The sequence below is a fragment of the Rattus rattus genome, chromosome 15 (assembly GCF_011064425.1).
Source record: "Rattus rattus isolate New Zealand chromosome 15, Rrattus_CSIRO_v1, whole genome shotgun sequence".
Classification (NCBI taxonomy): Eukaryota; Metazoa; Chordata; class Mammalia; order Rodentia; family Muridae; genus Rattus; species Rattus rattus.
In genome coordinates, this window is record NC_046168.1 from 1,658,986 (window position 1) to 1,671,011 (window position 12,026).

Sequence of the window (12,026 nt, forward strand, 5' to 3'; positions counted from 1 at the left end):
GAGATAGATCTGCCTGATGCTGACTCCCATGTACAGGGATTAAATCTGTGTGCCATTACACCTGACTGATGTCCAAGCCTTTAAAATGTTGTTCCCATGCCTATTTTAAATAAAATCAGTAAATAAAGCTTAGTTTCTCTGTGCAGTTATTGGGGACTAACATAAGGTTAAAAACAAATACAGCCACCAGATTTATTCACTGTTTACATTTATGAATACCTCTGGGAGGGGGGACTGGGAAAAGGGTAGTGTTTGGGATGTAAATAAATAAAATAGCTTTTTAAAAAAATGAACCATGGGGTTGGGGATTTAACTCAGTGGTAGAGCGCTTGCCTAGCAAGCGCAAGGCCCTGGGTTCGGTCCCCAGCTCCGAAAAAAAGAAAAAAAATGAACCATTCATTTTTAGGCTCAACAGGATGCTATCACTGGCTTCAAGATCGTAATGAATAGCCAGTAGAACCAGATTTCAGCCCCTACATTGGTGTGCCCCAGTAGGCATCTTTACTGGGAGATAGTGTGTCTGGGACCCTTTACTCTTCATGTCCCATAATACAGGGCTCTAGCTGTTGTGATTTCAGAGTCTCAGCAGTATCTTGAGAGCGGAGGAGGTGACTTGTGACCAAGAAAGTTAATTAATGTGACGATGTGCTTTCTTCCCATGTCTCTCCACACCCAAACTTAATGAAATATTTTCACACAGAGGGCCCGGTTTGCCTTGCTTTCAGGGGATCGACCCATGGGTGCTGGAACTGTTACCCCTTCCCCTTTCTCATGTGTTCAGCCCGGCAGCCAGAGGCCCCAGTTCTTCCCATGCTGCCATGGAATCCAACATCCTCCTTGTATTTCAGGCCTGTAGGTACTACAGGGCCAGTCAACCATTGCTCAGTTCCAAAGTTGCCCGCTGTGTCTCCTCAGCAGATGCTCCCTGGGTCCCCTGGCTCCTCTTCATCCCACCGCTTCCCGACCTCGGAAAGCTCTGCTCTCCATAAGGAAAAAGAATTGGGGCATTTTTCCATTTGGATGAGTTTCTGGTGTGTATTTATTAGACTCAGCTTGAGCTGAAGATTCTATCACGTCATCTAAATGAAGGCAGCTGCTATCCTCAGAGTTTCCGTGCTGTGCTTCTGCAAAAGCAAGAGCAAAATGAAATCTCCTTTGGGTACAAACAAGGACAATTTTCAAATCTTCCAAATTGCCAAGCTAGGCTGAGCTTTCTTAAATGACACATTGAGTTGTGTCCTTAAACCCATGGAGAAATGTATCTCCCACTCTTCATTAAAGAAGCTTCCCTTTGCAGTAAACAGAGACAATCGCCAGAAACCACACCGGGTCAAACACAGAGAAGTGCTGCCTCAGTGAATATAGCAACAACACAGGTCCTCTAACACTGGAGGACCACTGGAGGAATCCAAAAGGTTGTAAGAAACACAGGACTAGGAAGTCAGCTGTGAGACTGAGTCTCCTAGAAGCTTCTCCCATGTTGTCACCACCTATGGCTGTCAAAACAAGACCCAAGCAAGAACACTAATGAATATGGAAATACAGAAGAGGAAAATACATGGGGCCTCTACCCTAGGCAGAGAATTACAGGCAACAAATGACTGTTGATAAAAGGAGAATTAGCCTCTGCCAGGATGAGTCTCCAGCTGGTTATCTAATACAAATTAGTTAGCCCTGAAATTATGGGCATGAAAGCCCCTCTAAAAAGACTCAACAGGTTGATTATATATTACTGCAATTACAGATATGTAGCAACTATTTAAAAAAAACAAACAAAAAAACAAAAAACAGGCCAAAAGGCCATGCTTTTGAGAGGGAGTTGGGGCAGGGGGTATGTGGGAGGGATTGGAAGGAAGAAAGGGAAAGGGGAAAGTAATGTAATCATATTTGAATTAAAATAAACAAAAAATTTAAAAAGAAACATATTTACTCTGTAACCACTATGTTTCAAGTAAAAACAAAGCAAGGGTCATTTCCTCATTGGGGCAAGCCACAGCTGTGCAGTAACCAGAATAGTAAAGTCATTATTGTTGTGATGTACTTGTGGAAAGCAGTGTTTGACCTCGATAAACTGACTTCATCCTGGGTCAACACACGTGACCAGAAGAGAGTTCACAGAAGGCAGAAGATATTTCATTGTAAACCATAACCTTTCTGTGCCTCATCAGGAAGATCTCTTACAGGAGTCTGGAAGAAAACCAATGAGAATGGCCAGAAGACAAAATGGAGGTAGTTTGCTAGAAAAATCAGCCTCTGAGGTGTTTAGAGAATGTTTTATATGTGATGTAGTAAGTTCTGCAGGCTTTCTTCTGTGTGTTCCCCAGCCCCACCCCCATCCCATCTCCACTCCCAATTTGTTTGGTTTTGTTTGTTTGTTTGAGACAGGGTTTCTCTGTATAGCCCTAACTGTTCTGGAATCCGATCTGCAGACCAGGATGGCTTTGAACTCAGATATCTGCCTGCCTCTGCCTCCCTAAAGCTGGGCCCTTGGCTTTCTGTTGGCTGATTTAATTGTCTCGAACAATTTGACCCACCCTCAGTTAATCCGGAGATACACCCAGAAGGAAGTATGTCTCACCAAACAAGTCTCCTAGGTGATCCCAAATTCAATCAAGTTGTAGGTAGGATGTTAAGTCTGAGGTAACTGTTACTTGTCTAGCCTGCCATTTTGTAGTATCATTAATGCCATAAGGAAACTTTCCCACATGTTGCTACTGCAGTTACTAGGATGTTCTGTGCTTTGGTGTTTTTGGAAGCCAATCACAACAGAAGTCAGTTAGAGCTGCTTTGTAAAGTTAGCCACAGTAAGTTTGACCTGAACCAACCACCCAGCAACATTTCCTGCATCAGTGCATGAGTTTTTATGCTATTTGCCTTTATAAGCTGCCCCTGGAGGGACCCCAAGATAAAAGAGACCGATTTAGAATAAGACTATCATTTTGGGTAGGGGTCAAATAAAGTTTAAGTTCCCAAGACCTCCCTGGAACTGATATCTCTCTTGGCAGGAAGAGATATGTCTGTGGGTAACTGACATCCTGGTTGGAAAGTTAAGACGTGAACGTGTTAAGACGTGAACGTAAGACAAGCCCCATCCTGGTTGACAAATTATGGGATGAATGTTAGACAAGTCAAGTCCCCGGCTACAGTTGAATATCCTAACCAATGTGAGCAGGATAAATGTAAAACAAAGACTTGCTCCTAAGGAAATCCCCTATCTCTAAATCCTGATTGGTGGAATAACTTGGCACAGATTTTTGCAGATCTTAGGCTGAAAAAGCCCTATAGATCTTGACTCAAGGTCATATTTTCAGTCTGACCTGAGGCTCTTATCCAGCAGTTCTGGGACAAATAAATAAATTTACCCTGTCTGACTGATGTTCTATGTTTTGTGAGGTGACTCCCAGATCCCATCAAAGATCCCACCACGTATAAGCACTTTCGTTAACATCCCTCTTAATTTGGATTACTAACAACACAAAAAGAGAGGCTTAAGAATCCTCTTATTTGTCTACCTTGTAGTTACCAGGTGAGACAGGCTTGTTTCAGCTGCCAACTCTCTTGTTTTTCCAGAATCTCCCAGGCCACAAGGCTGGGATCAGTGGAGCAGAGGTTTTTAGGAGATACCCTTAATAATTTCAGGGTACAACTACATACAACAGCAGCCTAGGGCTTCTGCCACCCCTAACTCTGTTCACCAGCCATCTGCTTCTCCATAAACCTTGTTCACAGGTATGAAAATAGTTAAGAGTCAGCCATGAGAAGCAGGCCTTTCTGTCATACCCATAATGTACTTAGAATTTTATCAAAACAGTAACTCAGGCAATGCTGTTGAAAGGTGTGTTTTTTTTTCTGCTTAAATTCTGAATGCATTCATCTAATCCACGTATTTTAAAATATACAAACCCAGAGGTGAGCTGGATATTAAAACATGAGTTGTCAGGATTTTCGGTAGTTTTTCATTAGGCCAGAATAGGGTTGGAAATCTGCACCTAGACTAAAAGAGCCCAGACGAATTTGATAGAGAAGGCTGGTGACCAGATACTGGAGGATCTGGCATTAAACCTTAAGGAACACGGCCTTAATCCCGGTACTTAAGTCAGAGCACAGCATGGAGTTGATGGTTAACACCTTTCATTGACTAGAAACAGCCAAGGGAAAGATTGAACCAGCCAGCAAGTCAGGCAAGGAGATGTTTCCAGGGAGCTGGGTCTGAAAGAAGTGAAGTGTAAGTGACATTTTACTGGTAAGATAGACAAAACATGGACACTCTTATCAAACAATCTTCCTTTTAATAAAAAAAGCCACTTAACTTTTAAAGATTCAACTTTGCTGTTCCAAATGCGGAATTATATATTTGCCTAACATATAAATTGTATTCTCCACCCCCACAACCCCCGAATGCATTTTAGCCCAGAGCATGCAGATATAATTTTCCCAAATGTTGGCTGTAGTCATAAAAGAACATTCTCCATTTTGCTTCTCTTATTTTAGGAGCAGGCACGAATGCTGGAAATGGGAATAACAGGCCCAGAAGGTCATGTTCTGAGCAGACCGGAAGAGGTGAGTTTCATGGGGGTTGGGGAGAAGGGGCACACAGCAAAAAGCCAAGATGGCAGTGAGGGTTCTTTTCACCAGTGTTTTCTATGAGACTGATTGTCATGGTCCTAGGGTACCACTTACTTTATATATGGAATGTTTCTGTTTGGCCCAACCTGAGCCTCAGGCACACACAGTTTAGGCACAAGAATGGCTGGAAGAATGTGATAGAATCTATGATTCAATCTATCATTGTTGGGAGACTTCTCTCAGAGACCTCTTCTAGCTAGAAAGTATAATAGAGATGCTCATCTCTGACCTTGGGTTGCCTTACACTCCCTAGGCCTTCAGTAGCAGTGCGGTGCTGGATGTCTAAGTCTTTGCTAATCACCCTGAATTCTAGAGAAATTCCTATGCACTTTTTCATATTGCAATGACTCTTGCAAAACACTGACAATGTGGAAAGGAGACTGAATAGACTTTTCACAGCCAATATGCCTTGTGATTCTTGTCTTTTATGTCAGCCACTGCTGCTGGCTCAGGGCTCAGAGTTTGTGCCCACCAATCTGAAAGCAGGGTTGTTCTGAACTTGAGGGATCTCAGGGCCCCCCATGTCAATGAAACTAATCCTGTTTATGGCAAACTCCGCCGAGGAAGCAGAACCTAAACATTTAGTACTTCCCTCATCTCTTCTACAGCCTACAAGAAATTGAAATGTAACACAGATATATAGAAAGTCTCCTATTACAATGAGGCTATATATTTTGCAAGCAGAATAATACACTTGTACCAGGTGCATCTAGAAGGAGACATAGAACAAGGTCAGCTTTCTAGATATTGCCAGTTGACACAATCGGTAAATTAATGATGGACATTCCAATCCTGAAAAAATAAATAAATACGTGCCCTAATAATTGGAGGCTTGCTCTAAGAGACACTTATTCCTGACGGTGCTGACTTCATGCATTTTCTCATGTATTATTCCTGCCATTCAAAGTACTGGCATTGTATAGCTAAAGAACCTAAAAGTTAGAGGTCAGCCATGGGCTGGTCGTTTCTGAAGGACTGAAAAATCATTTTTATGGTATTAGCTGGCCGTCATGGTCAACACTGTTTGTGAAACTAGAAATGCTGTCTCTGGAGGGATAGGCTGGCAAGACAGATTTCTTTAGACACAGCCAGGGGATTTCACAGCAGAGTCTATTTTTGTTCCTTGGTTTGTTTTTTCAACCTCGCTCCACCCCCACCACCTCAACCTTTCCCAGTTCCTTCTCCTTTTTAGTAAGAAGGCCACTTAGCTGTAAATCTCTCCAACCCTAGAAGCTCTTTTGAGTAAAGTTGAAAAGTGATGTAACCTTCTAAAGATAGTCACTTCGTCAAAGTGCAGAAAACCCTTTGGTGCTGGCCCTGGAAGGGAATGGGATCAAAGGGGCCAGGGCTGAGAGCATGGGGCTGCTGAAGTGGCCAGCAAAGGTATGACGGGGGAGTGAGCATAGGAAAAGCCAGCTTCTTTTCAGTTCAAAGCCCACCAAGATGGAGTCTCAAGTGAGGCTGCTCAGAAAGCAGAGAAACAGGTACAGAGAATAGCCTCGAGGGTGCAGTGTCTGGGTGCTTCAAGGGCTTTCCTGCACCCCAAAGCCTTCTGGAGCATGCCAGCTCAGCCAGCCCAGTGCCCCAAGCCGACTGAACCACATTCACCATGGAGTGACTGGTTTGCATTATGCAGCCACTAGACATCTGTAAGCCATTTGAAGCATATTTTTTTTTAAGTATTGGTCTGTGCAAGCTAACCCCTAAAGTCATATCCATATGAAAAGGAATGGCTGCTGATTCCGTGAGGAATCACCACTGAGGCTCTATTCTGGGCTGAGCTGGGCTTGCTCAGAGTTTGGGGCAATAGCAGACTTCGCATTGGTCAGAAACTGTGACCAACAATTACAACAACAGCCACTGTTTCGGGGCACTAATTTCTCAAAAGGATTAATCGTTTCATCCTAACAATGGCTCCAGAGGTCAGGACTCTTCGGTACTACCACTTAGGCAGGAAAGCAGCAGCACTGAGAGGTTGTGAGCTACACCTGAGGTTACCTGGCTTGTCCAGAACAGAACCAAGATTCACTCTCAGTCACCCAATGGAGCCTGAGCTCCCAGATCTCACTTGGTTAATCAAGTGTGGGGGAAACTCATCAGTATTCCTCATGAATTATGTGCAGCTGGCTTAATTGGTGTGTTTGAAAGCTTGAACTCCAAGTTGGAATAGGCTAGGAGAGATCAGTAATAAAAGCAGTGGCTGTGCTGTGAAGCTTGGGGATTATTCTAATAAGAAATCCTTCATGGATATAACCCTTTGCTGACCCCATAGCTGCAGGAAACATCACGATGTCCCTGTGTTTCTGATTCTCTTCACCTGCTGCTGACGTGACTTTGCTTTCCCAGAGACTCTGCCTTGAGGTTGGAGAGCAGAGGCTATTACTTGGCTTAGCCTTTATGCTAACTATAGGAGAGGAGAGAGGTACAAAGACAAGCAGTGGCCCAGACACAGCTCTATGCCATTCTCTTTTGTTGAGGGACAGAGACATAAGGGAGCCCAGGAACGTAACATGGGAGCAGATACAGGCCACATAATTTCAGATCCTCCTGGGTGGTTCTTAGCACTTTATCAGCACCTGTTCTAGAGGCAGGACGTGGCAAGGGTGAGGGGCTCTGTTTTACTGATTGCTGGGATTTGTTTTTGTAGCTGGAAGCTGAGGCTGTGTTCCGTGCCATCACCGTCGCCAGCCAGACCAACTGCCCCCTTTATGTCACCAAGGTCATGAGCAAGAGCGCGGCTGATCTCATCTCACAAGCCAGGAAGAAAGGTGATTTGTGCTCCCAGGATGGGGAACTTCCCACTGCACCACGGGGCTCTCCCTTCCCTTCCAGGCTGTCCACTGTAGTAGAAATGGCATCTCTTCTGTTCCTTGCCATGCTCTCTAGGAAGCCCCATCTACAACTGGAGTTCTGAGGTTTCTTCCATCTGGCATATAAGTAAACTGAGGCTCAGGAAGATTAAGTAATTTGCTGGAAATAGCAGCACAAAGTAATTTCTCCGAGACTTGGTACATCTCCCACTCAATTTCCATCTGTCCTATGTCAGTTCGCATTATCTGAAGTTCATAAATAGACACCCAGTCAATATTATGCTAAATGTAGAAGTCAAAGATCCAGGTCAAAACTGGCTGAAACAAGCCATCAACAAGTAAAGTATTGGTTGTAATTGGGACGACCAGTTACCTTGGTGGGTTTTAGCAGTGATAGTACTCTAAGGCTCTCATCTACTGTTTTCTTGGTTCTTTCGTCTCTCTGGCTCGTAGTTTCACAATCACTATTAACTGTGAAGGAAATAGATAATACCAGGGGACATCTATTGTCCTCAATCCCTGGTAAAGGAAGCAATGAAGAGGTAGCTCAAGCAAGCATGTAAGAATACTGTGATTATCTTGCCTGGGATCTGTGCACAACCCTGAATCAAAGTCTGCCCCAGAGACAGCATCATCTGGCCAGTCCTAAGAGCTCACCACAGGAGTGTGGTCACTCCACCTGGTCATTCAGGTCAGAACAAGGTATTTTTAGAAAGGAGTGGAATGGCCTTCATGCTGTGGTCTTCATAACCTAGGGCTCTGTCCTTGTCACCTTTCTGCCTTCTGCTGTGCTGTCTACCACTGTTAACTCAGGCTTACAGTGTTTTGAACTCTGCTTTTAAAGCCTGTTTTGTTTTGTTTTGTTTTGTTTTTAATTTTGTGCCTTGTCCTTAGTGATAGGCTCTTGGGCTCAGTTGTGAAGCTATGCAAGTAAACAGTGTGTTGAGAAACTAAAGATGAGGGCTATGCTTGTTTGTGAAAGAAGATTCCTCAGACTGTCACGCATTGCTGTTGCTGTGTTCTGAGGACCATCTGCTAGCAGAGAGACCTAAGATGAGCGATTCATCAGCTAAGTGGTCCTGAGGAATTTCCAGTCAGAGTGACTATGGTGCTTAGTGGTAGTGCAGCTGACTTTTTGCTTTCTGGAGAAGGTGACCCTTTTCCAATGAGAGAGGGATCTTTCTAGGTGTCCAAATGTCTTCCGAGTGGCAAGGTTCTAGGGTATTTCCCACTTCTCCATGTTTATGGAAAACCTGCTATTTTAGCCCACAGTAGTTAAGGATTCTACTCTCCTGGATAAGAGGCGTTTGGGAGAACCAGGAGAGCAGACTAATTCTCTTTACTAGAAATGGGGTCTGGAGAGGAAGAAGGGAAAGAAGGCAGAAAAAGAGCGGGAGAAATCACTACACTCACCCTATCCACCCAGATCATTAACCTCTCATGTCCTCTGCTGGTTCATCTCACATGAGCTCTGTCAATCACCTGAGGATGGCATGTTTTCAAGTGTAAGCTGCCCATACTTCCTATTTCATGATAGAAACTTCCTCCCATTAGACTTCTGACTGTGATTGTCTGGTAAGGAGAACTCACCCAGCCGTTCTTCCAGGGTTAAGAGAATATGTAATTCTGCAACAAAATAAAGGGCTGCAGATATTGAAGCTAAGAACATCTTCTGGACTACCATTCTTAGGGAGAACCGAGAGGACCTCCAATGGGATGATGGAATATAGCTTCTTCATGAATTTGTTCTTGTTAATTCCCAAATGATCTCACCATCCATCACCAGTGTGGCTTAAGACCTCTGGTGCTATAACTAATGTAAAGAAGTTATAACTTAAGGCTGGGGGTGGTGGCGTTCTGTATAAAAGCACTTGTGTTGAAGCTCAAGGGCCTGGGCTTCTACACACACACACACACACACACACACACACACACACACACGGTATTTATTGAGTATCTACCATGGGCCAGACCCTTCATGTATGCTAAGTCCTTTCACAAGTCTGGGAGTGTAAACAGTTCTAGGACATAATGCTTAGACATTTTAATATTCTAAAAATGACTCCTGTAATCTGCATAATAATAATTATTATATAGTTTGACTTTCTTCATGTCAAACGGCCAGAGCTTATGCCTAGTGGCTTATTATTGTGAACATGTATTTATTTCTTCACTCTATCATTCAAAGTATTGCTCATAGAGAAACAGACCTTAAAAAAAAAAACAAAAAAAAACTGGTAATAGAAACTTGAACCCCAGGATTGCCTGACTTCAGACAGTCTTGAGCAAAGTTATAGTTCTGTTTAGATATTCTGGACCAGAGCAGTACATATCTTTTATAAAACTGATATCCATTCTTTCCAGGAAATGTGGTCTTTGGCGAGCCCATCACTGCCAGCCTGGGAATAGATGGAACCCATTACTGGAGTAAGAACTGGGCCAAGGCAGCTGCATTTGTGACATCCCCACCTCTGAGCCCTGACCCAACCACACCTGACTACATCAACTCCTTGCTGGCCAGGTTGGTGTAGGAATGCCATGTGTTCTGTCGGATCATCTTGGGCCACCTGTGATGGGGGCTGTAGTATTACGGTCTAGGTGGTAGACGAGAGTCTACAGCATCAAATTCCTCAGCAGAAAACTGGCTCCTCCACATCACAGTTCAATTGATGACACAGTCTCAGCATGAATAATGGTCTTAGCAGTTGATGCTTAACTGTGCCAAGCTTGAGCTCTCCCTTGTCCCTCATGACAATTGTATGAGTCAGGCACTCTTACCATCATTTTGTAGGTTATGCAACTGATAACCAAGGCACTTACAGCTATGTGTCAGGACTCAAAGAATTTGTCATGATGATACTTAGCCAGCAATTATAGGGAGATTCAAAAATAAGGCCACTGGTCATTTGAGTCCTTACATGTTTACAGTTTAGTTTCTGTTTGCATGTGTGTTTATATGAGTGTGAACACATAAGACTGCATGCTTGCTTGCATATCTTTCTGTGCACCTTGTGTGCAGATGCCTATAGAGATCAATATAAGATAGCATGGAACTGGGGTTAGAGCTGGTTGTGAGCCCCCGATGTGTTCCGAGAACCAAACCTGAATCCTCTGCCACAGCACACAGTGCTCATCACCACTGAGTCAGCTCTTCAGCCTTCACCTGACTCTTTGTAGTTTGCCACAGAAGACATGATCTGACTCTACTTCCTTCCTTTATGGATGGGTAACAGCCCAGAGACTGGAGGAAGCTTACCCAAGCTCACCCAGCTTAGTAGAGGATAGGGAGATTACAAACAAAGACATGATTCTGCTTCCCCAGTATTTTCCAGCCATCTGTCGTAAACATGTGAAACTTTCTCGTTTTCCAGCGGAGATCTGCAGCTCTCTGGAAGTGCCCACTGTACCTTCAGCACTGCCCAGAAAGCCATTGGGAAGGACAACTTCACAGCTATCCCTGAGGGCACCAATGGCGTGGAGGAGCGTATGTCTGTCATCTGGGACAAGGCTGTGGTAAGGGACTGAGGGAGGGTCTCCCAGATAGAACCAAATCAAAGCCTCAGACACACCAATCAAGCTAAAATTTGCCCCTCAGGGATGCCCTGAAGAGTATGTTTGGGGTGTATGTGAGGTCTACACCTACTGAGATGTCCGTGGATCCTGCAGGATGTTTGATCACAACGTGTACCCCGAGATTGTTTTATTTACAGGAAAAGCCTGTTTTTCGTTGCGTGGCCATAGCAGACAACTTTAATCCAAGAGCTTTCTGTTTATTGTAAACAGGGATAAATAAAGTCAGCCATTGGTCAAGAGGCAGAGCAAGCAACCAGACAGGGAGTGAACTTGGGGGAAAAACACAGAGTAAGAGGAAGGCAGGAGGATGAATACAGAGAGACAGGAAACAAAAAGGAGGATGATTTTGTTTGAAGGGTTTTTGAGAAGGCATGGAGAAGAACTTTGTTTTGGGACATCAGCTATGGATGAAGGTCAGAAAAGGTCATCGGGGTACTTTTTCCACTTCCCTGATCCAGCAAGCTTTCACCCCAGCATGTGGCTCCTGCATCTTTATTAGCAAAATCAAATGTTTCAGATTTTGTTAAAAAGAAAAAAAAAAAAAAAAAAAAAAAAAACACCCAGAGCCAGGGGACTCATGTGGGTTGGGATCTCACCTCCTAGAAATGACTTCTGAGGCCTAGAACCTCTAAGACAGCTTCCATACTCACCGTTCTGTCATGTGATCTCATGAATGATCTGTGCTTAAAAGGGTAGTAAATCGATCCTTTGTGTTGGAGGAGCTTTATGGTTTCTTTTGAAAATGTTGGATATGATGCTTTGAAATGACAAGTAATTCACACGAAGTCACAGCAGGAATATCCCACACTGAAGGCTTGTGAACACCCTAGGCTATGAAAGAGATTAACTCTCAGTGTTTCTTGGCCAAGTAGCAACTTTTTATTTTCCCTGATTGAATCATAGAGACTGATGAAAGAAGTGGTCGTATCAATAAAGATACTCCTGAAGATTTTAGGAAGAGCATAAGAAAGTCACTGTCCAGTCCCCTCCTTGTGTGCAGTGCCAGTCCAGTGTCTC

General features: G+C 43.8%; 1 protein-coding gene across 1 annotated transcript in view; it reads left to right on the forward strand.

The window, feature by feature from the left end:
- Window positions 1–12,026, forward strand: part of Dpysl3 (dihydropyrimidinase like 3) — a 62,660-nt gene that overhangs the window by 41,319 nt on the left and 9,315 nt on the right. The window contains exons 7-10 of the mRNA XM_032886139.1: window positions 4,492–4,560; window positions 7,274–7,394; window positions 9,801–9,957; window positions 10,808–10,949. Of these exons, the coding sequence (XP_032742030.1) occupies window positions 4,492–4,560; window positions 7,274–7,394; window positions 9,801–9,957; window positions 10,808–10,949 (489 nt within the window). The remainder of the gene's footprint in view (window positions 1–4,491; window positions 4,561–7,273; window positions 7,395–9,800; window positions 9,958–10,807; window positions 10,950–12,026) is intronic.